The sequence below is a fragment of the Microcaecilia unicolor genome, chromosome 1 (assembly GCF_901765095.1).
Source record: "Microcaecilia unicolor chromosome 1, aMicUni1.1, whole genome shotgun sequence".
NCBI lineage: Eukaryota > Metazoa > Chordata > Amphibia > Gymnophiona > Siphonopidae > Microcaecilia > Microcaecilia unicolor.
The window spans coordinates 731,808,523-731,835,897 of record NC_044031.1 but is presented as its reverse complement, the minus strand read 5'-3'; the positions used below and the strand labels follow the sequence as shown (position 1 = coordinate 731,835,897).

The window sequence follows — 27,375 nt, the reverse complement described above, 5'->3', positions numbered from 1 at the left end:
GTACCAAGAGCCTTCAAAAAAAAGGGGGAGGGTAAAACCTTTAATCATATGTTTAGATGAAACAGTTCTTGAATGAAGCAGACACTGTCCGTGTTTCAGCGCCCAGCGCCTGCGTCAGGGGTGTAACAGAGTGCATACGGCTGTATTATAGAATACAGTATCTTTACTAAAAACAATGTACTGCGCCGCCGTGTTGTCCCTGAAGGCAAACCTTTGCACAACATGAAACAAAGAGATACTATCCCAAATGAACGCTTTCTGTCACGGATTCAATGAATGAGGTTTGTTTGTTTTTTTAATTCTAGCAATGGCATTAAAAAATGTATATTTACTGCTCATTATTCAGATAAGCTTCAGTGCTGGTAGCCATTTATACAGCCAGAACCAGTGCAAGAATATTAGATGCTTTAAGGGGTCCTTTTACTAAGGCGTCCAAAAAGGTGGCCCACACTGCCTTTAGCGCGTGGGTTTCCAATGCGCTGTGGCCACATTTAGCGCACCAGTAAAATGGTCGTGTCTGTGTATTTTTTTAATGGTCATGCCAGTGGTGTAGGGACCGCCTACCCATTTTGGGCTCAGGCTCACCCAGTGGCAGCACATCTGTGATATGCCTGGCGGGGATCCCTAAGCCCCCACCAACTGAAAACTCCCAACACCTCTCCCTCCTGTGTACCTTTTCATTAGCAGATCCTCACCAGCAGTGAGCAGCGTGACTGATACACACTGTTCGTGCCAGTGGTGTAGCCACAGGTGGGCCTGGGTGGGCCCCGGTTCAGGCCCACCCAACAGTAGCACATGTTTAGTGGTAGCTGGTAGGGATCCCAAACTCTGCCAGCTGAAGACTTCTCCCTGATGATAACGAAAACGCTACTTTCCAAGATACCGGCACCTGCGCATGCTCAGTTTTCAGCGCATGCCTGCTGCAGATTACCAAGGTAGAGAGAAGCATTTTCCCACCAGCTGAGAGATTTTTTTGGTGCCCACCCACTTCTTGCCTAGGCCCACCCAAAATCTGCTGTCTGGCTATGCCCTTGGTTCATGCCGACCCCACAGCCTTCCTTCTGACGTACTCCATCTATGCAGAAAAAGGAAGTTGCATCAGAAAAAAGGCTGTGGAGCCGGCGTGAGCGGTATGTATCGGTCACGCTGCTTGCCTCCAGCGAAGATCTGCTCTTTAAAAGGTACATGGGGTTGGGGGGGTTGTTGAGAGACCGGTTCGCCCTTCAGGGAGATTTGAGAAACCAGATCGCCTGCAGGTGGTGGATTGAGAGACGGGGTTCTCTTTGGGGCAGAGTTCTGCCTACCCAATTCGGGCCCAGACCCACCCAAAATTGAGTGTCTGTCTATGCCCCTGGGCCATGCGCCAGTTTCCCCATTAGTGCGTTGGCATTACCATGGGAGCCTTTACCACCACCTATTTAGGAGGCCGTAAGGGCTCCTGCGCTAATCGGGAAGCATGCGGTAATGTGCTCGCAGTACCCGATTATTGTGGGCATGCCTACTGCCTGCCTTCCGTGCTGAAAAATTAAACAATATTTTTCAGTGTGGGATTAGGTGTGGTAAGTGGCACAGCACCATGGGGCCTCTCAACACGTCCTGCGGTTGTGTTTTTAGCGCACGGTAGGCCCGCGTTCGGCCTACCACACCTTAGTAATAGGACCCCTAAGTGAACTTTCAGTCCCCCTCCATGAGATTTTATATAATTACTCGACAATCATAACCCATCCCAGAACAATCCTGTAAAAATGCATAGATGGATATCGCACTTCTAGATATGAAATTTGTTCTCTATGTACATAAGTAATAAGAGCAATTTCCATGATGGAAATTGCTCTTATTACTTATGTACATACAGAATAAATTTTAGTCATGTAAATGGGTTATTTAAACATTACAACATACCGATTATCTTAGCCAGCAGCGCTCACAGGTCTGTTCTCCCTGGGGCAGGTTTTCGTAACGCTGGCCATCAAAGGCGGATGGATTTTCAACATATTTTCTAAACAGAGACCTGGTTGCTCTGACAAAGGATTTTAGGTTGGATTTGGAGGGTGTCAGTCCTCAGCTTTCAAGCTGTTTGTTATGAAAAGATTTCATGTTAAGTCGATGATATTTTTGGTATAACTGAGAACAGCATAAGAATGATTTTTAATAGTATTTGAAAAGTATATTGGACAATACAGATTCTTAAAGGAAGGTCTACTACCATTTACAGAAAAGCAGTAGCCCAAGGTCGGGTGCTGGAATAGATTTCTGAGGCTTTTTCCTTCCTAAGAAATCTGTGGTATGTCTCAAAGAGTGTGTTGAATAGAAAATCTAATGGATTGCGTAAGACTCTGATTAGTGGGGTTGCTGGTATTTTGAAATTTTGAGTCCCTCACTGAGGAGTGGCCTAGTGGTTAGGGTGGTGGACTCTGGTCCTGGGGAACTGAGTTCAATTCCCACTTCAGGCACAGGCAGCTCCTTGTGACTCTGGGCAAGTCACTTAACCCTCCATTGCCCCATGTAAGCCGCATTGAGCCTGCCATGAGTGGGAAAGCGCAGGGTACAAATGTAACAAAAATAAAATAGATACTATTGGAGATTCTACATGGAATGTTGCTATTCCACTAGCAACATTCCATGTAGAAGGCTGCGCAGGCTTCTGTTTCTGTGAGTCTGACATCAGACTCACAGAAGCAGAAGCCTGTGCGACACATTGGTGATCTGCAAGGGCCGACTTCTACATGGAATGTTGCTAGTGGAATAGCAACATTCCATGTAGAATCTCAAATAGTAGCAACAGTGGAGGAGTGGCCTAGTGGTAATGGAGGAGTGGCCTAGTGGTTAGGGTGGTGGACTTTGGTCCTGAGGAACTGAGTTCGATTCCCACTTCAGGCACAGGCAGCTCCTTGTGACTCTGGGCAAGTCACTTAACCCTCCATTGCCCCATGTAAGCCGCATTGAGCCTGCCATGAGTGGGAAAGCGCGGGGTACAAATGTAACAAAAAAAAAACTGTGAATATTACCCACCTTCTGTACGGGTAAAATTACCTCCTGCTTTCTGTTTGAATTTGTGTGCTTGTCAGGATCTGTCTTGCTGTTGAGTGCCTCCCCCCCCCCCCCCCCCCCCCCCCCCCCCCCCCCCCCCAGAAGCTTCCACCCTAGGTGGCTGCCTGTTTTCCCTGATGGTTAAGCTGGCCCTGCATTTAGCAGTGATATGGCTGTGCAGTTTAAGTTAGGACAGTGATTTATATATACAAACTCAAACCATGAAACTATGAGTGGCTGATTTTCACTGCCATAAAGTAATAAGCCCTTGCTATGCCCTGACACTATTATCTTTCCTTGCATCTTTTCTTCAAATTTGAGTAGTAAAAGCATATCAAAAAGTTCATCATATTTAAAAAACGTAGCTTTCATAAGTCTGTAAAAAAGAGTCCAATGCCCGTTATATTATTGATATTAGTTTTGTGCTTCATTGATGTGGGCATAATATATATTGCTATTCTAACCACTGAGCTGTGTACATTTGTTTCAACGTGTTCTCTTGCGGAGGAAAAAGTCTCAACAGACTCCTTAACATAGCCTTGTGGCTTTTAATTAACCAGAGTTCTTGCTGTCATCATCGGCAAAAAATCTCCTGTGTGTTCAGTCTCATTAACTAATTGTTGCTTATTTGTACAGTCTGTGTTCTAATTTCTTGCTTTAAATATCAAATAAAGCCAGCACTTATCTTGCTGCTGTGGCCGTGGCGTGGAGAGACTAAGGGGAAGATGCATCAATGAAACGTAAAACAACCGAAAACGTAAAAGTTTTAGAAAAAACGATGGATGCACTAAAAAAAACAAGTCGCACATGTTCGGTGCGGTATTCTAAAGTCGTATGCATGAAAGAATCGTTAAACTGGTGTAATCCCCGCAAGCGGTAGAGGAAACGCATGCGCACAACCACTAAACCTACGATATCACCGTGGCTATTGTACGTCCTTTATGGACGGGCTTGCCCCCCCCCCGCTCCGCCCGAGGTCGCCGCTGCTCGCCGCTGCCCCCTGCATTAAAATCATGACTTTTTTTAGCCAGCCACGGCCCCCCCTCCCTTCCTCTCTTTCTGAAAACACAGCTCCCACCATCCTCCGCCTCCCTCCGTCTTACCGGGCCCGTGCCTCTCACCTCTGTGTGATGGTGCTGCACGGGCAAGAACAGCTGATCGCCTCCTCCGCGAGTCTCACACAGAGGTGAGAGGCGCTGCACGAGCCTGGTAAGACGGGGGGGGGGGAACGGCGGCGATGACCTCGGGGGGGGGGGGGCGGCGGGGGCGGAGGATGGCGGGAGCTGTTTTTTCAGGAAGGGAGGGAGAGAGGGGGGTGTTAATTTTATTAGGATCTGCCTTCTCTGTTGCGCAGCGGAGCCATGGCCCTTCTATTACTCCTGACAGAAATGTCTATCCCCTCTAGGTACTTAATTATCCCAACCTCGTATCTGCACATGACAGTGTTAGCAGTCAAGGCAGTATAAACCTATGCAATTATAAAGGAACCCAGTATTTAGTAGGTAAAGAAGTATAGTTTATTAATATTGATATCTTACCAAAGATAGTACAAGCAGTTCAGTCATATGGTAGAACAGCATCTCACGCCACGTCTGTATCCTTCTCTCTCCTAGCTCCTGGCTTCTTCTCTGATCTTTCTCTTCTGCCCTGATACCTCTCTGACTGCATCTCTTATACCATTCTGGTACAATTGATTCCAGTGGCCCCTAGCGTTCTCACCAGGGCTCTTGCCCTTTATCAGTTGATAAGGAATGACTTCACTTATTCTCCAGCTCTAACTATAAACAAAATAGGCCCAGAGCACATCTTGTGAGATGACTTCACAGGTCATTTTGCTCTCTTCAGCACTCCTCAGCTCTCCCCCCTCCCTTTGGGTATGCTCAACCTAGGTACATCTAGCCCTTTATCAACTTAAATGAGCCTAAAATAACTTTCTCATGACTTCTCACAGGTTCTAGTCCCATGGGTTGTTTACCAGAGCAGATGCCCCCTCCCTTGCCTGTCAGCTCTCTGGGAACTCACTTCAGCCTCAGCTGCAGTGAGAAATACATTTTGTATCAGACATGATTTTTCCTTTTTAAAGAGGCCTAGCTCTTAGCCTGAGCCATTGGCCTGTATTTTACTGAGAGCAAGGGCTACCATATTTCTTCAGGGGCTGGGGCTGGCTAAAAAAAAGTCACGATTTTAATGCAGGGGGGAGCGGGGAGCAGCGGCGACCCCGGGCGGGGCAGGGGGGCAAGGCCGTCCATAAAGGACGTACAATAGCCACAGTGATATCGTAGGTTTAGCGGTTGTGCGCATGCGTTTCCTCTACCGGGGATTACACCAGTTTAACGATTCTTTCATGCATGCGAGTTTAGAATACCGCACCGAACATGTGCGACTTGTTTTTTTTAGTGCATCCATCGTTTTTTCTAAAACTTTTACGTTTTCGGTTGTTTTACGTTTCATTGATGCATCTTCCCCTTAGTCTCTCCACGCCATGGCCACAGCAGCAAGATAAGTGCTGGCTTTATTTGATATTTAAAGCAAGAAATTAGAACACAGACTGTACAAATAAGCAACAATTAGTTAATGAGACTGAACACACAGGAGATTTTTTGCCGATGATGACAGCAAGAACTCTGGTTAATTAAAAGCCACAAGGCTATGTTAAGGAGTTTGTTGAGACTTTTTCCTCTGCAAGAGAACACATTGAAACAAATGTATACAGTTCAGTCAGTGGCGTTCCTAGGGGGGCTGACACCCAGGGTGGATCGCCGATGCACCCCGCCCCCCGGGTGCAGCGCCCCCCTGGAACAGCGTGACACCCCCCCCCCCCCCCGGTGAAAGAACACCCCCCCCGGGTGCACGCCGCTGGGGGGGGGGGGTGCCGCGCGCCTGCCGGCTCTTCTTTTTCATGCTCCCTCTGCCCCGGAACAGGAAGTAACCTGTTCTGGGGCAAAGGGAGCATGAAAACGAAGAGCCGACAGGCGCACGGCACCCCCCCAGCGGCATGCACCCGGGGCGGACCGCTCCCCCCTTGGTACGCCACTGAGTTCAGTGGTTAGGATAGTAGTGTGATAGTACTGAAGTAGGTTGATCCTAAGAGACACTAGGATATAGTGCATAATATATATTGGACACTTTAGTAGTTTTTTACTTGACTGTCCACATAGTGCTGCTGAACATTCACGGACAAGGAACTTATACATTTAGCAGTTGCCACTATACGTATAAGTTCCTTTGACTGTTGACTTGGCATTTTGTGGGGAGGAAAGAGGTGACACCAACCTCTGGTACTATTCCTGATCCTAGAGCAGAAATTCTTAACCCTGTCCTTGGGACCCACCCAGTCAGTCTAGGTTTCAGCACATCCACAGTGAATATTGCCTGTCAATGTTTGCAGCATTTCAAGCATTCCCCAGTTTTGGGGGTTTGAGTTTGATATTGTGGTACTTGACTGTTAAAGTTATTTGTTTCATGCAGAGTCTGGTTAGTTTCTTGCTTTGTATTTTTCTATGTTCTTTTATGTAAACCGCCTAGGGATAGGCAGGGTATACATTTCTTTAAAAAAAAAATATGAGAGGGATTTGCATGCCCTGTCTTCATTGTATGCAAATCTGCTAGTGGATTCCTGTATTGACAATCCCTGCCCTAGAGGGAATTGGGAGCTCCCCCAGACCCTGCCAAAGTTTCTCTCTCTCTCTATTTCCCCCCCCCCCCCCCCCCCCCCCCCCCAATTCAACCTACGTCTGCCAGAAGATGAACAATGTCTTTTACCCCTGACTGGCTTTGATCCTCAGACAGACTTGAAAGGGAAGCCGGCAGAAGAGAAAGAGGTTACAAGTTAGTACTGTTTGGAGGGAGAAGGGGAGAGAAGAGAGTGTTGACACTACTTGTAACAGTGACATAGCGCTGTTTTCAAAGCATGGAGCTCAGGGTAGTCTCAATTCTCCCCCCCCCCCCCCCCCCCCCCAAGGATGATCCTGCTACTCCAGTATCGCACAGTCCAGCCTATGAGGTTTGTCATTTCCTCCTGCAGTACACTGCTGGCTCTAAGGAGTTTCTGGAGTAGGCGTGCAGAACAGTGCAGGAATGATTTCACTTCACCCTCTATCCTAGGGCCTGATTGTTTAATCCCTGTGATGTTGCTGAGGTAACAGTGAAGCTGACTCAGTTTGGCTTGCCTCCACCTGAACAGCAAACAGATGTAAATTGTGCAAGCCATTGGCAATCCAGGTGTTCCGTCAAAACAGAAACGTTGAGGTTAAGGCGACCGACCCACTAAATGAGCCTCACCCTCTCTTGGGAGATAAGGGGCTTTCTTCCATCTCTGCCTTAGTTATATAGGGTTGATAATCATTATAGTCCCCAGAACTCTGACTCCAGGAGATCTTTCAGTTGTGTGCTACAGTCCCACCTCCTCCCTGGAAGAGTTTGGCTTTATAGAAAACACTGATCTTAGGTTATTCAGCATTCTCTCTGAATATGAGTGTGTTATAGACTAGAGTGAGGTCTGTGCCTGTATACTAAACAATAAAGCACAAAAAAATAAGTACATAAGTAATGCCACACTGGGAAAAGACCAAGGGTCCATCGAGCCCAGGATCTTGTCCACGACAGCGGCCAATCCAGGTCAAGGGCACCTGGCAAGCTTCCCAAACGTACAAACATTCTATACATGTTATTCCTGGAATTGTGGATTTTTCCCCAAGTCCATTTAGTAGTGGTTTATGGACTTGTCCTTTAGGAAACCATCTAACCCCTTTTTAAACTCTGTCAAGCTAACCACCTTCACCACGTTCTCCGGCAACAAATTCCAGAGTTTAATTATGCGTTGGGTGAAGAAAATTCTTCTCCGATTTGTTTTAAATTTACTACACTGTAGTTTCATCGCATGCCCCCTAGTCCTAGTATTTTTGGAAATCGTGAACAGATGATTCACATCCACCTGTTCCACTCCACTCATTATTTTATATACCTCTATCATGTCTCCCCTCAGCCGTCTCTTCTCCAAGCTGAATAGCCCTAGCCTCCTTAGTCTTTCTTCATAGGGAAGTCATCCCATCCCCGCTATCATTTTAGTCGCCCTTCGCTGCACCTTTTCCAATTCCGCTATATCTTTCTTGAGATGCGGCGACCAGAATTGAACACAATATTCAAGTTGCGGTCGCACCATGAAGTGATATAACGGCATTATGACATCCTCACACCTCTTTTCCATACCTTTCCTAATAATACCCAACACCCAATGCATTTTCAATTCTTACACTCCAAAAGCAAGTGCAAAGGGCATGATAAATCATAAGCAGCAAAATAGCCCCTGTGTTTACTAAGCTGCTTGGCAATGCTGACACAGCCCATTCAAAGTGAATGGGCTGTGTTGGCATTAGTGCACGGTAGCTGCTCGCCCCGCTTTGTAAGCAGGGGGGTAGGTATGTGCCTAAGGCCCAAAGGTTTAGGAGACACCATCTCAACCGTGTTAACTCAATGGCTTCCAAAACAGATTTGTGTTCTCATAAGATAGCTGCTGGCAGAAAAGTGGGAGGAAGGATCGGAGCCACCACTGCAGACTGTTTGTCTGTTCTCCCCATTCCTTGTGCGGTGTCATCCAGTCAGGAGTTTACCTGCTGCTGCTTTCTCATTTAAAATATGTATCCAAAGGTTTCCACCTCCGAAGAATGGCTGCTGCTTTTTTCTCTGTCAGTTTTCCTCTGTAGTCTGAAATGCTTTGATGTTTCACTTATATATACTGTCATCTACCATCATTTGCTTATTTCCGATCTGACGAAGAAGGGCAACCTTCGAAAGCTAATCATAAGTACATAAGTAGTGCCATACTGGGAAAGACCAAAGGTCCATCTAGCCCAGCATCCTGTCACCGACAGTGGCCAATCCAGGTCAAGGGCACCTGGCACGCTCCCCAAACGTAAAAACATTCCAGACAAGTTATACCTAAAAATGCGGAATTTTTCCAAGTCCATTTAATAGCGGTCTATGGACTTGTCCTTTAGGAATCTATCTAACCCCTTTTAAACTCCGTCAAGCTAACCGCCCGTACCACGTTCTCCGGCAACGAATTCCAGAGTCTAATTACACGTTGGGTGAAGAAAAATTTTCTCCGATTCGTTTTAAATTTACCACACTGTAGCTTCAACTCATGCCCTCTAGTCCTATTATTTTTGGATAGCGTGAACAGTCGCTTCACATCCACCCGATCCATTCCACTCATTATTTTATACACTTCTATCATATCTCCCCTCAGCCGTCTCTTCTCCAAGCTGAAAAGCCCTAGCCTTCTCAGCCTCTCTTCATAGGAAAGTCGTCCCATCCCCATTATCATTTTCGTCGCCCTTCGCTGTACCTTTTCCAATTCTACTATATCTTTTTTGAGATACGGAGACCAGTACTGAACACAATACTCCAGGTGCGGTCGCACCATGGAGCGATACAACGGCATTATAACATCCGCACACCTGGACTCCATACCCTTCCTAATAACACCCAACATTCTATTTGCTTTCCTAGCCGCAGCAGCACACTGAGCAGAAGGTTTCAGCGTATCATCGACGACGACACCCAGATCCCTTTCTTGATCCGTAACTCCTAACGCGGAACCTTGCAAGACGTAGCTATAATTCGGGTTCCTCTTACCCACATGCATCACTTTGCACTTGTCAACATTGAACTTCATCTGCCACTTGCACGCCCATTCTCCCAGTCTCGCAAGGTCCTCCTGTAATCGTTCACATTCCTCCTGCGACTTGACGACCCTGAATAATTTTGTGTCATCGGCGAATTTAATTACCTCACTAGTTATTCCCATCTCTAGGTCATTTATAAATACATTAAAAAGCAACGGACCCAGCACAGACCCCTGCGGGACCCCACTAACTACCCTCCTCCACTGAGAATACTGGCCACGCAATCCTACTCTCTGCTTCCTATCTTTCAACCAGTTCTTAATCCATAATAATACCCTACCTCCGATTCCATGACTCTGCAATTTCTTCAGGAGTCTTTCGTGCGGCACTTTGTCAAACGCCTTCTGAAAATCCAGATATACAATATCAACCGGCTCCCCATTGTCCACATGTTTGCTTACCCCCTCAAAAAAATGCATTAGATTGGTGAGGCAAGACTTCCCTTCACTAAATCCGTGCTGACTTTGTCTCATCAGTCCATGTTTTTGTATATGCTCTGCAATTTTATTCTTAATAATAGCCTCCACCATCTTGCCCGGCACCGACGTCAGACTCACCGGTCTATAATTTCCCGGATCTCCTCTGGAACCTTTCTTAAAAATCGGAGTAACATTGGCTACCCTCCAGTCTTCCGGTATTACACTCGATTTTAGGGACAGATTGCATATTTCTAACAGTAGCTCCGCAAGTTCATTTTTTAGTTCTATTAATACTCTGGGATGAATACCATCAGGTCCCGGTGATTTACTACTCTTCAGCTTGCTGAACTGACCCATTACATCCTCCAAGGTTACAGAGAATTTGTTTAGTTTCTCCGACTCCCCCGCTTCAAATATTCTTTCCGGCACTGGTGTCCCCCCCAAATCCTCCTCGGTGAAGACCGAAGCAAAGAATTCATTTAATTTCTCCGCTACGGCTTTGTCCTCCTTGATCGCCCCTTTAACACCATTTTCGTCCAGCGGCCCAACCGACTCTTTGGCCGGTTTCCTGCTTTTAATGTATCTAAAAAAGTTTTTACTATGTATTTTTGCTTCCAACGCTAATTTCTTCTCAAAGTCCTTTTTTGCCCTCCTTATCTCCGCTTTGCATTTGGCTTGGCATTCCTTATGATCTATCCTGTTACTTTCAGTTGGTTCTCTTCTCCACTTTCTGAAGGATTGTTTTTTGGCTCTAATGATTTCCTTTATCTTACTGTTTAGCCACGCCGGCTGACGTTTAGTCTTTTTTCCCTTTTTTCTAATACGTGGAATATATTTGTCCTGAACCTCCAGGATGGTGTTTTTAAACAGCATCCACGCCTGATGCAAGTTTTTTACTCTGCGAGCTGCTCCTTTCAGTCTTTTTTTCACCATTTTTCTCATTTTGTCGTAATCACCTTTTCTATAGTTAAACGCTAGCGTACTTGATTTCCTAGTTTCACTTCCTTCAATGCCAATATCAAAACCGATCATATTATGATCACTGTTATCAAGCGGCCCTCGTATCGTTACCCCCTGCACTAGATCATGAGCACCACTAAGGACTAAGTCTAGTATTTTTCCTTCTCTTGTCGGCTCCTGAACTAGCTGTTCCATGAAGCTGTCCTTGATTTCATCAAGAAATCTTATGTCCCTTGCGTGTACAGATGTTACATTACCCCAGTCTATATGCGGGTAATTGAAATCCCCCATTATTATTGTGTTGCCCAGTTTGTTTGCGTCCCTGATTTCCTTTAACATTTCCGCATCCGTCTGTTCGTCCTGGCCAGGCGGACGGTAGTACACTCCTATCACTATTCTTTTCCCCTTTACACACTGATTCCAAGAAGTGTTTTGCTTCCTGCAGAATTTTCAATCTATTTGATTCAAGGCTCTCGTTAATATACAATGCTACCCCTCCACCAATCCGATTCACCCTATCACTACGATATAATTTGTACCCCGGTATGACAGTGTCCCACTGGTTATCCTCCTTCCACCAGGTCTCAGAGATGCCTATTATATCTAATTTTTCATTTAGTGCAATATATTCTAACTCCCCCATCTTATTTCTTAGGCTCCTGGCATTCGCATATAGACATTTCAAACTATGTTTGTTGTTCCTAAGTACATCATGCTTAGTACTTGACAGTATTAATTGGCAATCTTTTGTCTGATTTTTATTGTTATTTAAAGATACCCGATCTACTACAATCTCTTTTGCAACCTCACTATCAAGAAATGTATTATGTCCAATAAAAAAGGTATCATCTTATTTTCTTTTCCATGTTTTATTTTGTTTTATTTCTATTGATTACCTCTGTAGTCAGAACCACATGGGGACCAGTTTGTGAGAGTTTTGAAATGTATTTATAGTATGCTACGGGGCCCACCAGTCCTGTCTTTCAAACCTGTTTTCTCCAGTCAACCAACCACTTGTATTAGAGCTAGGGGTGTCTTTTTGATTGCGTTTTGTTCTTTTGACTTGCTGTTTTTGGAGGCTGACATCTATTAGGGCACAGGGTGAATAAAATGAATCAGATCTTTAATGTTAAGACTTATGTATGAGAGAGAACACTATCCAGTTTATTTTCGAAGGAGATCGCCGGCCATCTTCTGACACAAATTGGGAGATGGCCGGCCATCTCCTGAAGCCGGTGAAATCGGTATAATGGAAAGCCGATTTTGGCCGGCTCCAACTGCTTTCCGTCGCAGAGCCGGCCAAAGTTAAAGGGGGCGTTTCAGGAGGGTATGGGAGGCAGGACGGAGGTGGGACGGGGAGCGTTGTTAAGACATGGCCGGCTTCAGCTGATAATGGAAAAAAAGAAGGCCGGCTCTGAGAAGCATTTCACCGGCTTCAATTGGTCCATTTTCTTTTTAGGACCAAGTCTCAAAAAAGTGCCCCAATTGACCAGATGACCACCGGAGGGAATAGGGGATCACCTCCCCTTACTTCCCTCAGTGGTCACCAACCCCATCCGACCCAAAAAAAAACAAACCTTTTTTGCCAGCCTCTATGCCAGCCTGAAATGTCATACCCAGCTCCCTGACAGCAGTATGCAGGTCCCTGGAGCAGTTTTTAGTGGATGCAGTACACTTCAGGCAGGTGGACCCAGGCCCATCCCCCCCCTACCTGTTACACTTGTGGTGTTAAAAGGGAGCCCTCGAACCCCCCCCCAAAACCCACTCCCCACGACTCTACACCATTACCGTAGCACTTATGGGTGAAGGGGGGCACCTATATGTGGGTACAGTGGGATTTGGGGGGCTCAGCACCCAAGGTAAGGGAGCTATCCACCTGGGAGCTATATATATATTTTTTTTAATTTTTAGAAGTGCCCCCTAGGGTGCCCGGTTGGTGTCCTGGCATGTGCAGTGCATTACAAATGCTGGCCCCTCCCACGACCAAATGCCTTGGATTTGTCCGGGTTTGAGATGGCCGGCCTCGGTTTCCATTATCGGCGAAAACCGATGCCGGCCATCTCTGACATTTGGCCGGCCCCAACCGTATTATCGAAACGAAAGATGGCCGGCCATTTTTTTTGATAATACGGTTCAGGACTGCCTTTTACGGCGCCGGCCATATAGATGGCCGGCGCTGTTCGATTATGCCCCTCCACATATTTTTTAACTAAATAATTTAGTCAGATCATATTATGACTGCCTCATAGTATTCACTAATTATTAACTTCCAGCTTTGGTGTGGGAGATGTAACATACAACAAATGCAGTGTCCTCACTGCAATAATTATCCTTATTAACTTACACTGTATAAACTACAATTCGTGTATTGTATAAATAATAATTTTATTGGCTCTTAGAGGGTGGATATCTGCTAAGATTTGTTTCACCACTCTTGTGGCAGAGTGGAGGAGTCAGAACCTGGGGAACTGGGTTCAATTCTCATTTCAGCACCTTGTGACCTTGGGCAAGTCACTTAACCCTCCTTTGCCCCAGGTACAAAATAAGTACCTATGTATAACATGTAAACCACTTTGATTGTATCCCCAGAAAGGCAGTATATCAAATTCCTCCTCTTCCCACCCCCCACCCCCATAATGGGTCCATTTTCATCTACAGGATGACCCTTTTTCAAGGTAAGTTCTTAATTTTGAAATTACAAATTAAGGGCCCTGTTTACTATGCCGCCCTGTAGGCGTGCAAACGTTTTAGCGCGCGCTAATGCTAGAGACACCCATAGGAATATAATGGGTGTCTTGATCGTTAGCAAGCGCTAATTAGCGTGCCTACAGCGTGGCTTAGTAAACAGGGCCCTAAATAATTATATGGGTATAGAAGCCACGAATTAATAAGTATATCAGAGATGAAAATGGACTGATGACGAAAAGAGGTAAAATCAATGTTAGCAGAAATGCAGTGTACTAAGATTTCCACCCTCTGAAGGTCCAACAAAAATATTATTTATATCATGTAGTAATTGGGCATCTTTAATTAGATAGGTCATGTATTATCTTCATGCCTCCATGAAGAGGAAGTTTTTGGTACATACCGTATAAGTCAGGGGTTCTTAACCTTTTTGGCCATTTTAACTGACCAATGAAACTCTCACACCCTCTTCCTAAACCTACTGGTGATTACAAACAGCTACATAGGTCACTGACTGTTAGCCGCCAACAACGTTAACTTGCTAGCATGTCGCTACAATTGCAGTAGTCCACAGTTATACAAACCAATAACTGCCTTCACTCTGTCTGGAAAGTTTCAGTAAATTGCCTCAGATTTCAAGACCCTTCTCCGCACCTGGTTTGACCTTCTCCTAAAATCTTTGGGGGTGTGGGCAGCACTGGTTAAGAACCCCTGGTCTACGACATCTAGCTGGTAAGAAATACCTACTTATTGACTCGATGCTCCTTTTTCTGCAGAAGTCGGGACCAGCTCTGCGAGATGTACCAGCTGATCCATGCGGGCTCAGACTTTGGGCTGCTCCAGCAGTACGAGAGGCTAATAGTGGACATGATCCAGGACTTTCGTGCCCAGAGACTTAACACAGAGAAGCTGGAATCTGTACTGAAAAGGTAGAAGCTTATTTTGAAGGGAATGAGGCACTACATTTCTAATGGGCCGTAGGTAGCATAGTAACATAGTAAATGTTGGCAGATAAAAACCTGTACGGTCCATTCAGTCTGCCCAACAAGATAAACTAATTTTACATGGTATATGATTTGGTAGTTTGATTTGTCCTTGCCAATCTCAGGGCACAGACCGTAGAAGTCTACCCAGCACTGTTCTTGTACTAAGTTCTGGAGCTAACGTCGAAGCCCCTTAAAATTTTACACTCCAGCCCATCATCCCTATCTATTCAGTCACAATCAGGACATAGACCGTAGAAGTCTGCCCAGCTCCAATTTTGTTTCCCAATTACCGACGTCGCCACCCAATCTCCACTAAGATTCCGCGGAACCATTCCTTCTAAGCAGGATCCCTTTGTGTTTATCCCACGCATATTTGAATTCCATTGCCGTTTTCATCTCCACCACCTACCGCGGGAGGCCATTTCACATCTCCACCACCCTCTCCGTGAAAAAATACTTCCTGACATTTGTCCTGAGTCTTCCACACCCCCCCCCCCCCTTCAACCTCAATTCATGTACTCTAGTTCTACCGCCTTCGAGATGGTGGTAGAACTAGAGGACATGAATTGAGGTTGAAGGGGGGCAGACTCGGGACTAATTGTCAGGAAGTATTTTTTCACGGAGAGGGTGGTGGAGATGTGGAATGCTCTAATATGAAGCGTCAAGTGTGCCAGGGGTTGAGGCTTCAAGGTCCAGGACTTAGGGCTGGAAATGTGAACTGGAATTAAGATGAACCCCTGACATACGGTTGCCAACTGGATTCAGATTTGCCCAACACTTACCCCATTGCATGCAGGGACTTGTAGCCGTGCTTTCCCTTGGAAATCCAATGGGGAAATCAAAAACCACAAGTCCCTGCATGCAAAGGGGTAAATTCAGGACTGGATCAACCCCGTTGGGCAAATCTGGATCTAGTTGGCAACCCTACCCTGGCACCTCATCATCAAACACAGGTGACGCGTCACAACTCCTGATCCATAGCATTTTTACAGCTTCTAAAGACTTGGCGGAGCTGGGGGGAGGGGGCTGTTGAAAAACCCTGATGTGTCACCTATTTCTGATAACCTTGGAGTCAGTCTACCTCCTTCCCAATAACATAGTATCCTTCGCTGGCTCCCTATCCGTTTCTGCATACTGTTCAAACTCCTCTTATTGACTTATAAGTGCATTCACTCTGCAGCTCCTCAGTACCTCTCCACTCTCATCTCTCGCTACATTCCTCCTCGGGAACTCCGTTCACTGGGTAAATCTCTCTTATCTGTACCCTTCTCCTCCACCGCTAACTCCAGACTCCGTTCCTTTTATCTTGCTGCACCATATGCCTGGAATAGACTCCCTGAGCTGGTACGTTAAGCTCCATCTCTGGCTGTCTTCAAATCTAGGCTAAAGGCCCACCTTTTTGATGCTGCTTTTAACTCCTAACCCTTACTCACCTGTCCAGTACCTATATATTATCATTCCCACCTTAGTTATTCCCTTATCTCTTATTTGTCCTGTTTGTCTGTCCTAATTAGATTGTAAGCTCTGTCGAGCAGGGACTGTCTCTTCATGTTCAAGTGTACAGCGCTGCGTACATCTAGTAGCGCTATAGAAATAAGTAGCAGTAGTAATAGGGAGTTTGCCTTAATTTATAGCAGCTTTCCTTATTTAAAAAGAAAACTTCCATTTTCAAGAAGTCAGAAAGTTAGATGCATTGTTCCAAGTTGCCAAATAACCCAGAGGAAAGATTTAAACCAGTCCAGCTTTTAGAGAGTCCTCCCTTCTGATGCATTGTGGTATTTGTAGTCATAGGCAGCAGAATGGGATGGGACTCGGGGTTCATGGCCCCGCTAATATTTCGTCCAACACAGCATCAGCACCTAGAGAGCTCAGGAAGTAGTTCAAAAACCAGAAATATCCAAAAGTCTTTTGATGGAGACCAGGTCACATGGCACCCCCCTGGCAATTCAGAGTTTCCACAGATTTGTATCAGGTGTTCTTAAGTGTGTGATCACACTGTAAGAGTCAGGTGGAGGGAAACAGATTCACAGAAACACAGAAAGAGTGGATGATCCTGTTGATGGATGTCACCCTGTCCCCAGATAATGAATAACTGCAGAAATGAGTCCAGTCAGGCCAATGGAAGCCTGATGAGAATAAGGATGTGTGATACACAAGAGGGACAATTTCAGCAGGATCAGCTCCCACTGCGCTAGGGAGAGGAGGGGGGGCGAGGCAGAAGAGTGTGCTGTCAGAACAGTGAATTTCCCCTTCACTGCCTGAACCCAGCTGCTTCCTCACAAAATGAGGCTCTCCGTTTCCATATATGCCCCACCACCAGGACACTGCAGGAGGCTCTTGGCTTCTCTGTTCCTGTGACTTGACATTTGCAGGCATAACAAACTGATTAGTCCTTCAAGTGTCTGGGCAAAACCTTTTCATCTTTGCTTGAAATGCAGTGTAAAATCCTGTCTTGAGAACAAGAGAACACGCCATGGAAGAAGGGAAATGAAGTAACTGGGATATAGTCAGTGCACCAGTTGCTGTACTTGTCCACCAGCTGGTTTTTGCTTGGGTCCCTAATCTGGAATGTGCCCCCACTCCCCCAGAGGTACCTGTTGCATCAGTACAAGACAGATCTCAGCCAGGGGCAGGCAGGCAGGCTGGACTCCAGTCACCTCGCTAATGAGAAAATTTAAATAAGTGTACATTTGACTCCTTTTCATTGTATTGTCTAAAGCTGTGTGAATGAATATTTTTTTGGTGATCAAACTCTTTATGCTTGTTACTCTAAGGTCAAGGGCACTGAGCACTTAACATAGTAACATGAACATCTTAACCTCCTGGGCCAACGCCTTCAAAATTAAACTGAATAAAGAAAAACCTCAATGCTTAATCCTCTCATCAAAACACTCCACTCTACTCCCAACCACTCTGACCACTCTCGACGTTACAATCCCGATATCCAATAATCTAAAAATCCTAGGAGTAACGTTGGACAACCATCTAACTCTAGAAACACACGCTAAAGCCACAACAAAGAAGATGTTCAACATGTGTGTACTGAAAAGAGTAAAACCATTCCTCCCCCAAAAAACTTTCCGCAATCTGGTACAATCCACAGTACTCACCCATGCCGATTACTGCAACAGCATCTTCATTGACTGCACAGCCCAAATCTTGAAAAAAATCCAAACTGCCCAAAACACAGCAGCTAGACTCATCTTTGGCAAATCACGATTTGAAAGTGCAATACCACTTCGTGAAAAAATACACTGGCTCCCTATTAAAGAGCGAATATAATTCAAAGTACACACACTAATCCACAAGATCCTTCATGGAGAATCCCCAAGCTACATGACCAAACTAATCGATCTCCCAGACAGGAATGAATCCAAATCCTTTCGAACATATCTCAATCTTCACCTCCCCAATTGCAAAGGCCTCAAATATAAAACCTACTACGCTTCCAACTTCTCCGTTATAGGCAGTCAACTCTGGAATACCATACCAAAATACATCCGAACAACCAACGAACTCCTACCCTTCCGAAAGCTGCTGAAAATGTATCTCTTCAAATGAGCATATCTGACCGACCCAACTTAAATTACGAACCTAACCCACATCACTAATCCACACCACTAACACTAAGTATACCTCAGTTCTTCCCCCCATGTCTTCATCTTGTCATTCTCCACACAACTTATCTCTGTAACACTTTGTAACCATACATTGCGTTATATACTCTGTAGCCATACTATGAGGCATATTTTCAAAGCACTTTGGGAGGCTAAGTTCCATAGGTTTCTATGGAACTTTGGGAGGCTAAGTGCTTTGAAAATGAGCCTCATTGTGTTATATACTTTGCTTTACACTTTGTAACCATACACTGTGTCATCTCTGTAATACCTTTTATCCATGCTTTGTAAGCCGCACTGAACCTGCTATTGAGTGGGAAAGAGCGGGGTATAAATGCCACAATAAATAAAAATAAATAAATAAAACATAGTAAATGATGGCAGATAAAGACCTGAACGGTCCATCCAGTCTGCCCAATAAGATAAACTCATTTTACATGGTATGTAATACTTTATACGTATATTCGAGTTTGATTTGTCCCTGCCTTTCTCAGGGCACAGACCATAAAAGTCTGTCCAGCACTGTTCCTGTACTAAAAGTTCTGAAGCTAACGTCGATGCCCCTTAAAATGTACATTCCAGCCCCTTCCTATCTATTCAGTCACGATCAGGGCACAGACCGTAGAAGTTCGCCCTGCACCGGTTTTATTCACCAAATACCGGCGTCGCCACCCAATGTCCGCTAAGATTCCATAGATCCATTCCTTCTAAACAGGATTCCTTTGTGTTTATCCCACGCGTGTTTGAATTCCATTACCATTTTCCTCTCCACCACCTCCCGCAGGAGGGCATTCCATGTATCCACCACCCTTTCCATGAAAAAATACTTCCCGACATAAGTCCTGAGTCTGCCCGCCTTCAACCTCAATTCATGTCCTCTAGTTCTACCACCTTCCCGTCTCCGGAAAAGGTTCGTATGCGGATTAATACTTTTCAAATATTTGAACGCCTGTATCATGTCACCCCTGTTTCTCCTTTCCTCTTGTGGTATAAATCTCTCCCTTACCTCAGCTGAAGCCTTTTTCCTCTGGAGTTAGACTGGAAATGGAGTAGTTAATCTCTGTCAAACAAAACAAAACAACCTCTTGTTATAAAGACTGCAAAGTACTTATCAATACTACACTCCTACAAAGTGCAAGAGGATATAAAAATGAGAAAGGGAAAAAGCCTCTGCATCCACACCTCCACCCCGTATTTAGTTTTTGAAGTGTAAGAAGGAAAACCGTGGGTGAAAAATTACAGAAGGACCTTACGAGACTGGGTGGCTAAATGGCAGATGACGTTTAATGTGAGCAAGTGCAAGGTGATGCATGTGGGAAAAAAGAACCCGAATTATAGCTACGTCATGCAAGGTTCCACGTTAGGAGTTACGGACCAAGAAAGGGATCTGGGTGTCGTCGTCGATAACACACTGAAACCTTCTGCTCAGTGTGCTGCTGCGGCTAAGAAAGCGAATAGAATGTTGGGTATTATTAGGAAAGGTATGGAAAACAGGTGTGAGGACGTCATAATGCCGTTGTATCGCTCCATGGTGCGACCGCACCTTGAGTATTGTGTTGAATTCTGGTGGCCGCATCTCAAGAAAGATATATAGTAGAATTGGAAAAGGTGCAGCGAAGGGCGACTAAAATGTCTCAAGGCGTTCGTGACATCAGTAATTCAAGCACGAGACATCTTCAATGTGTTGGAATCCCTGTAGTTAATCTCTACACCATCTGGAGCTTTCTTGGCAGCAGATGCTTAAAGCTACTGCACTAAAGCCCACAGTGCAAACCCCATAGTGAGACAATAGCGCAGAAAAACAGCTAACCAATACTCAAAGCAAATGAGATTCACATTTTATGCGTGGATAATTTACTCTGTTAAATCGAAAGCAAGGGAAGGAATGTACCAATCGCGTGCACACAAAAGTTTCAAAAGTAAGCGCGGCTCTTGTGCACATGACCAGACAGAACCAGAAGTGTAAGTACACATTGGCGCTGTTCTTCTGTGCCTTTTGAATATGAGCTTTTCAAAAATTGCACTGAAATTTTTGAAAGGCTTATATTTAAGCACAGAAAAACAGGCACCAATGTGTGCTTTTCAATTTCAGTTTTGATCAGAAACATGCACAGTGCACATCTTGGTTTCTCACTCTCTGCACATCAGAGTACATAAGTATTGCCACATACTGGTACAGACCAAAGGTCCGTCAAGCCCAGCATCCTGTTTCCAACAGTGGCCAATCCAGGTCACAAGTACCTGGCAAGATCCCAAAACAGTACAATACATTTTATGCAGCTTGTCTTAGAAATAAGCCGTGGATTTTCCCCAAGTCCATTTTAATAATGGCTTATAGATTTTTCTTTTAGTAAGCTATCCAAACCTTTTTTTAAACTCCACTAAGCTAACTGCTTTTACTACATTCTCTGGCAAAGAATTCCAGAGTTTAATTACACGTTGAGTGAAGAAATATTTTCTCCGATTCATTTTAAATTTACTACTCTCTAGCTTCATTTCGTGCCCCCTAGTCCTAGTATTTTTGAAAAGAATAAACAAGCGACTCACTTCTACCCGTTCCACTCCATTCATTATTTTATAGATCTCTATCATATCTCCTCTCAGCTTTCTTTTCTCCAAGCTGAAGAGCCCTAGCCACTTTAACCTTTCCTCATAGGGAAGTCGTCCTATCCCCGTTATCATTTTTGTCGCCCTTCTCTGTACCTTTTCTAATTCCACTATATCTTTTTTAAGATGCGGTGACCAGAATTGCACATAATATTCGAGGTGCGGTCACACCATGGAGCAGGAATGGACTGAGAGTACTCTGGGCCATGCTGGTTCTGCCCCGCCCCACCCTCCACCATGCTGGTGCTACCTACCCTGACCCCCGCCATGCTGCTGCTACCGGTACCACCACCAGTGCCCCCACCCCTGCTGTGCTGCCTCCCTCCCACCGTGTTGCCACTGTCCCTCCCCCCCTACATTGAAAAGCCCTGGTGGTCTAGTAGCTGTGGCTTCTTCAGGGGCAGGAAATGAATCCCCTCTTTTCTGCCCACCTGCTGCCTCTAAGCGCCATGTTTACAAAATAGCTGCCAAGACTTCTCACGGTACCGTGGGAGTCTCGGTAGCCATTTTGTAAACACAGTAGTGCCGTGCAACCAGGGAGAATAGCGGCAGCAGCCACTAGACCACCAGGGCCCCATAGGGGCTGGAGTGTGTGGGAGTGGGCAACAGGGCAGAGCCTCTGGGCCCTTGGGCACTGCCCAGTTGCCCGAATGATCAGTTCACCCCTGCCATGGAGCGATACAAAGGCATTATAACGTCCTTATTTTTGTTTTCCATTCCTTTCCTAATAATACCTAACATTCTATTTGCTTTCTTAGCTGCCACTGCACAATGAATAGAGGGTTTCAACATATCAACGATGACACCTAGATCCCTTTCCTGGTCAGTGACTCCTAATGTGAAACCTTGCATCACATAGCTATAGTTTGGGTTCCTCTTTCCCATATGCATCATTTTGCACTTGCTCACATTAAACGACAACGTCATCTGCCATTTGGATACCCAATCTCCCAATCTCATAAGGTCCTCTTGTAATTTTTCATGATCCTCTTGCGATTTAACAACTTTGAATAACTTTGTGTCATCAGCAAATGTAATAACCTGGCTCAGATTCTATAAATGACACCCAAATTTGGACACTAAAAAGCATTGGTGCTGAGAAATGCCAGAGAATGTGGTTATCTAGCTTAGCAGGGTTTAAAAAATGGTTTGGACAAGTTCCTAAAAGAAAAGTCTATAAACCGTTATTAAGATATCTTTGGGAAAATCCACTGCTTATACCTGGGATAAGTGGCATAAAATCTGTTGTACTCTTTAGGGATCTTGCCAGGTACTTGTGACCTGGATTGGCCACTGATGGAAACAGAATACTGGGCTTGATGGACCTTCAGTCTGTTCCAGTATGGCGATGGTTATGTACTTGTGCTAAAATTCTATAATGGAAATTACACGTGAAAATTCTGTTATAGAAGTGGTATACTGTCTGCTTAATTTTGGCACCTATATGGTGGCAACCTTTTATAGAGTTGTCCCCTTAAAGGGTAAATTTAGAAAGGGGCATCTGCATTTACTATAGATGCCTACAACACATCTACTTTGCATTCTATTCAATAAACAAAAATAGATGCCCACTTTTCTTTATAGTAAACCAGCATAACATGCTCATATTCTAAACGTTATCACTTTTACCAACTAATGAAAATTATTTCACCAAGATTGCTAAAGAATACACGTAGATTACAGTATTGTATCTATGTGCATAATTGTGCACTTTCCCTTGCATGCCCAAATTCTGCCCATGTGAATGCCCACCTACAAACTATACACCATTGCAATTAGGTGCCTTTTTACAGATTGGTGTGTAACAGAGATATTGACACTTACACACAGATATATGCATAATTGCTAGAATTCTGGTTATTTACTCACATTCTTGGTGCCCTCCTTATAGAATTATCCCCAAAATGAGAGTTAGCTCTTGACAATGACCAAGGCCAACATTACATGGAATGGAATAGGGAAGTATTGTTTTATCTCTTTCTTCTGTATCAAAGAACTGTGATCCAAGGTGACCAAACTGGGACTAGTTCACATAACCTGCCTGGTTTCTGTCTGTCTTCTCTTGTCCATGTCTTCCAAATGGCATCGCCAGGACTGAAGAAACAGCATCCCTACAGATGGCAGAATTAGAAGAAGAATTACAACAGCATATGGCAAAGATGGAGCATAAAATCCGTGAAGAGGTATGAAAGGCAGTTCCTGGATATTATCACCATAGCTAGTAGGATCTCTGCCCATCAGGCTTGATCCCATGTAGACAATAACTCTGAACTAACCTGACTTCTAGAGACAAATCTACTCTTCTTCCATGGAAAGTTACCATTAACCCTTGTAATTATAGTTTGAAAAGAGCACGTCACAATTTTTGTTGACTTATCGTATTGCTGGAATTAAAAGCTGTTTTGACCCTCACTAATGCTGTGCAGTTTCCACCATGTTGGAGATTAATACAGACAAAATTCTTTATTGTATATTAAGTGAATGGCGGATAATAATGCAAAACAGTTAGCTACATCTATTCAGGAGGCATTAAAATGTGCCGTGTTATCTGCTACATTAAGAGTTAACATGCCGGAAGTTACCAAGTCCCTGACCAACCATTTTCCACCCCATTCCGTGGAAATTATCATGCGTTAACTGGTAATACACTCTCTTAAGGGTTAATGCATGTTAACTGCCATACAATTAACAGCTTAGGCGCTCATTTTCAAAAGAGACAAACAAAGCGGCAGATGTACTCAAAGGTTTCTCACAGACGGCAGGTATGGCCAATAAACATTGTTCAAAATATAGAACAGGAAAAGTTCTCTACGATGACGAATCACAGAAGGCAAAAGTAGAGACTAATAGACGATTCACCACTGGAGACGTGAGTCCAACAGTCTTTATTATATCAGAGATAGCGACCCGACACAGGCCGTGTTTCGACGCTAAAAAGCGTCTGCATCAGGGGTCAATAAATACACCAAGTAATGAATGCAAAACGAAGAGTCCTACTTGTATATGTGTTGTCAACTCACTGATCACGTAGCACCAAACAGAATATGCTGGATACAAACTATCAGAGCTCTGATAGTTTGTATCCAGCATATTCTGTTTGGTGTATTTATTGACCCCTGATGCAGACGCTTTTTAGCGTCGAAACACGGCCTGTGTCGGGTCGTTATCTCTGATATAATAAAGACTGTTGGACTCACGTCTCCAGTGGTGAATCGTCTATTAGTCTCTACTTTTGCCTTCTGCAATAAACATTGTTGCCTGAAAAAAGGACCCGAGATGGAGTGTTGTGGCTATTTTTAGGAATAAAAATATGCGCATAGTTTTGAAAATTCAAATGTGTGAAGTGCATGTAGTTTAGTTTATTTATTTGTAGCATTTGTATCCCACATTTTCCCACCGATTTGCAGGCTCAATGTGGCTTACATTTGCCGTAATGGCGGTTGCCATTTCCGGGTAACAGAATTACAAATGGTATTACGTTATGGTGCATACATACATGGTAACATACATGGAACATAGCATATATGGAACAGATCATGGTATATATATATACACCATGTGCATACATACATGGTAGAGGAGAATACATTTTGGTAATGCATGAAGGTTCCTGAGTAGTAAATTGGATTGTAACATATATTAGGTTATCAACTATAGAGAGACCCTATTTGATATAAGGTTTAAGGTGGTAGTGTTTGATCATTGATAGCAAAGAGGTTAATCAGTCATGTGATAAGATTTCTGGTACGTATAGATTGTGTATGGTGTTGTTATTTGGACTTTAAGATGGTTATTTATTTTGTTTTTGTTTCATTTGTACCCCGCGCTTTCCCACTCATGGCAGGCTCAATGCGGCTTACATGGGGCAATGGAGGGTTAAGTGACTTGCCCAGAGTCACAAGGAGCTGCCTGTGCCTGAAGTGGGAATCGAACTCAGCTCCTCAGTTCCCCAGGACCAAAGTCCACCACCCTAACCACTAGGCCACTCCTCCACTGTTGCTACTATTTGACATTCTACATGGAATGTTGCTACTATTGGAGATTCTACATGGAATGTTGCTATTCCACTAGCAACATTCCATGTAGAAGTCGGCCCTTGCAGATCACCAATGTGGCCGCGCAGGCTTCTGCTTCTTTGACGTGCAGGACGTCAGACTCACAGAAACAGAAGCCTGCGCAGCCTTCTACATGGAATGTTGCTAGTGGAATAGCAACAATCCATGTAGAATCTCCAATAGTAGCAACATTCCATGAATCTCCAATAGTATCTATTTTATTTTTGTTACATTTGTACCCCGCGCTTTCCCACTCATGGCAGGCTCAATGCGGCTTACATGGGGCAATGGAGGGTTAAGTGACTTGCCCAGAGTCACAAGGAGCTGCCTGTGCCTGAAGTGGGAATCGAACTCAGTTCCTCAGGACCAGAGTCCACCACCCTAACCACTAGGCCACTCCTCCACCTTCTTGAAAAGGATGTATTTTCAATAGCCTTCAGTAGTTCCAAATCCCACCCCAAAAACATCTCCCCCAAAATAAATGAAGACATGCATAAAATGGCACACCAAGCATATTTTTATCTGTATACAGGGCAGGCATTTTATAAAAGCAGTATTTGTTTGTGTGAAAATGGCTTTGAAAATTGCCCTCTGAATGGTCAAAGAATGGAGGCAGCACTTTTCAGTTCTGCTTTTCAAGAATATCAGACAGTGGCATACCAAGGGGGGGGGGGGTGGTGGGGGCGGTCCGCCCCGGGTGCACGCCGCTGGTGGTGTGCCGTGCGCCGGTCAGCGTCATTGGTTTCCATGCTCCCTCTGCCCCAGAACAGGTTACTTCCTGTTCCGGGGCAGAGGGAGCATGGAAATCAACGACGCTGACCGGCGTGCGGCACCCCCCCCAGCGGCTGCATCCGGGGGGGGCGGGGTGCATCGGTGATCCGCCCCGGGTGTCAGCGCCCCTCGGAACGCCACTGATATCAGATCAGGAAAAGACAAACTGGTAGTGTGGTAGAATGTGACAGAGAGAGGACAGGACAGGGGGCAGGGGAATGATGGATAGATTGCATAGCAGCTTTTTCATTTTTAACTTTATTTTTAGCAATTAAACAAGTAAACCTATAGGCATCCACTTGAATCAGAAACACAATTCACTAATTTACATAAAAGGTAACAAAGTTAGGACTCCTTTTACAAAGCTGCACTCCCAATTAGCAGCAGGCTAAATGCGAAGAAGCCCATTCTATTCGCATGGGCTTCATTGCATTCAGTGCACCGCTAATGGTAGCGCAGCTTTGAAAAGGAGCCCTCAATAAGGAAAATATGGGGGCCCTTTTGCAAAGCACTAATGTCTGCTTACCACAGCAAAATGGGGTGTGCTGAGGTATCCCGCAGTGATTTTGCAATGTGCATGTGCTACCCACTCAGTAAAAAAATAAATTTCTTTTTTAGCTCTGGGAGCAGAGAGTGAGCGTGTTCTGTGCTAATCAGTGGTGTAGCAACGGGGTGTCTTGGGGGTCTGCCCCCCCAAATTGGATCTGAGGCCCCTAGTTTGGCTGGCAGGTCGCACATGCTCAGTTTCATTAAAACCGAGCATGTACGCAATGTGAGGGGAAGCGGGGCATGCAGTGCGCAGAGAAAAGCGCTGGAGATAGGCTTCAGCTGGTGGACGTTGGAGACCCCTGCCAGCCAAGGTATCAGTGGCGTAGCCATGGGTGGGTCCGGGTGGGCCCAGGTTCACCCAATAGCAGCACACCCTACGATGTGGCTGGCAGGGGATCACCAAGCCCCGCCAGCCGATAACTCCCAACAAGTTTCCCTCCTGCGTACCTTTTAAATAGCAGATTTTCGCAAGCATTGACTGATACAGACACTGCTCCTGCCAGCTCTACAGCCTTCCCTCTAATGCAGCTTCTTGTTTCCGCATAGGTAGGAGTATGTCAGAGGGAAGGCTGTGGGGCCATCGCGAGCAGTGTGTATCAGTTGCTGCTCACTGCCAGCAAAGATCTTCTAAGGTATGCAGGAAGGGGGGAGTTGAGAGACCATATGGCATGTGGGTGGGAGAGACTGAATTGACTGGGGGGGGGCAGAGTGGGGTTCTTCTACCCACCCACCTTGGGCCCAGGCCTACTCAAAATTTGGTTTCTGGCTATGCCCTTGCAAGGTATGTGGAGTTGTGATAGGGTGGGTGTTGCAGCAGGGAGGAGGGTCAAACTGTGCTCTCCCAATTTGGGCTCTGGACCAGTGGCGTAGCTACGTGGGGCCACGGGGGCCTGGGCCCCCGTAGATTTGGCCCTGGACCCCCATGCTGATGACCCTCTTGACCCCCCTCCCGCCACCAACCCTCCCCCGCCGCTGCCTACCTTTGCTGGCGGGGGACCCCAATCCCCGCC

The 27,375-nt window shown here is 45.2% G+C and overlaps 1 protein-coding gene across 1 annotated transcript in view; it reads left to right on the top strand.

Moving 5' to 3' along the window:
• Nucleotides 1–27,375, top strand: part of LOC115459846 (ras and EF-hand domain-containing protein-like) — a 91,750-nt gene that overhangs the window by 29,820 nt on the left and 34,555 nt on the right. Inside the window, exons 2-3 of the mRNA XM_030189644.1 lie at nucleotides 14,557–14,709; nucleotides 23,083–23,173. Of these exons, the coding sequence (XP_030045504.1) occupies nucleotides 14,557–14,709; nucleotides 23,083–23,173 (244 nt within the window). The remainder of the gene's footprint in view (nucleotides 1–14,556; nucleotides 14,710–23,082; nucleotides 23,174–27,375) is intronic.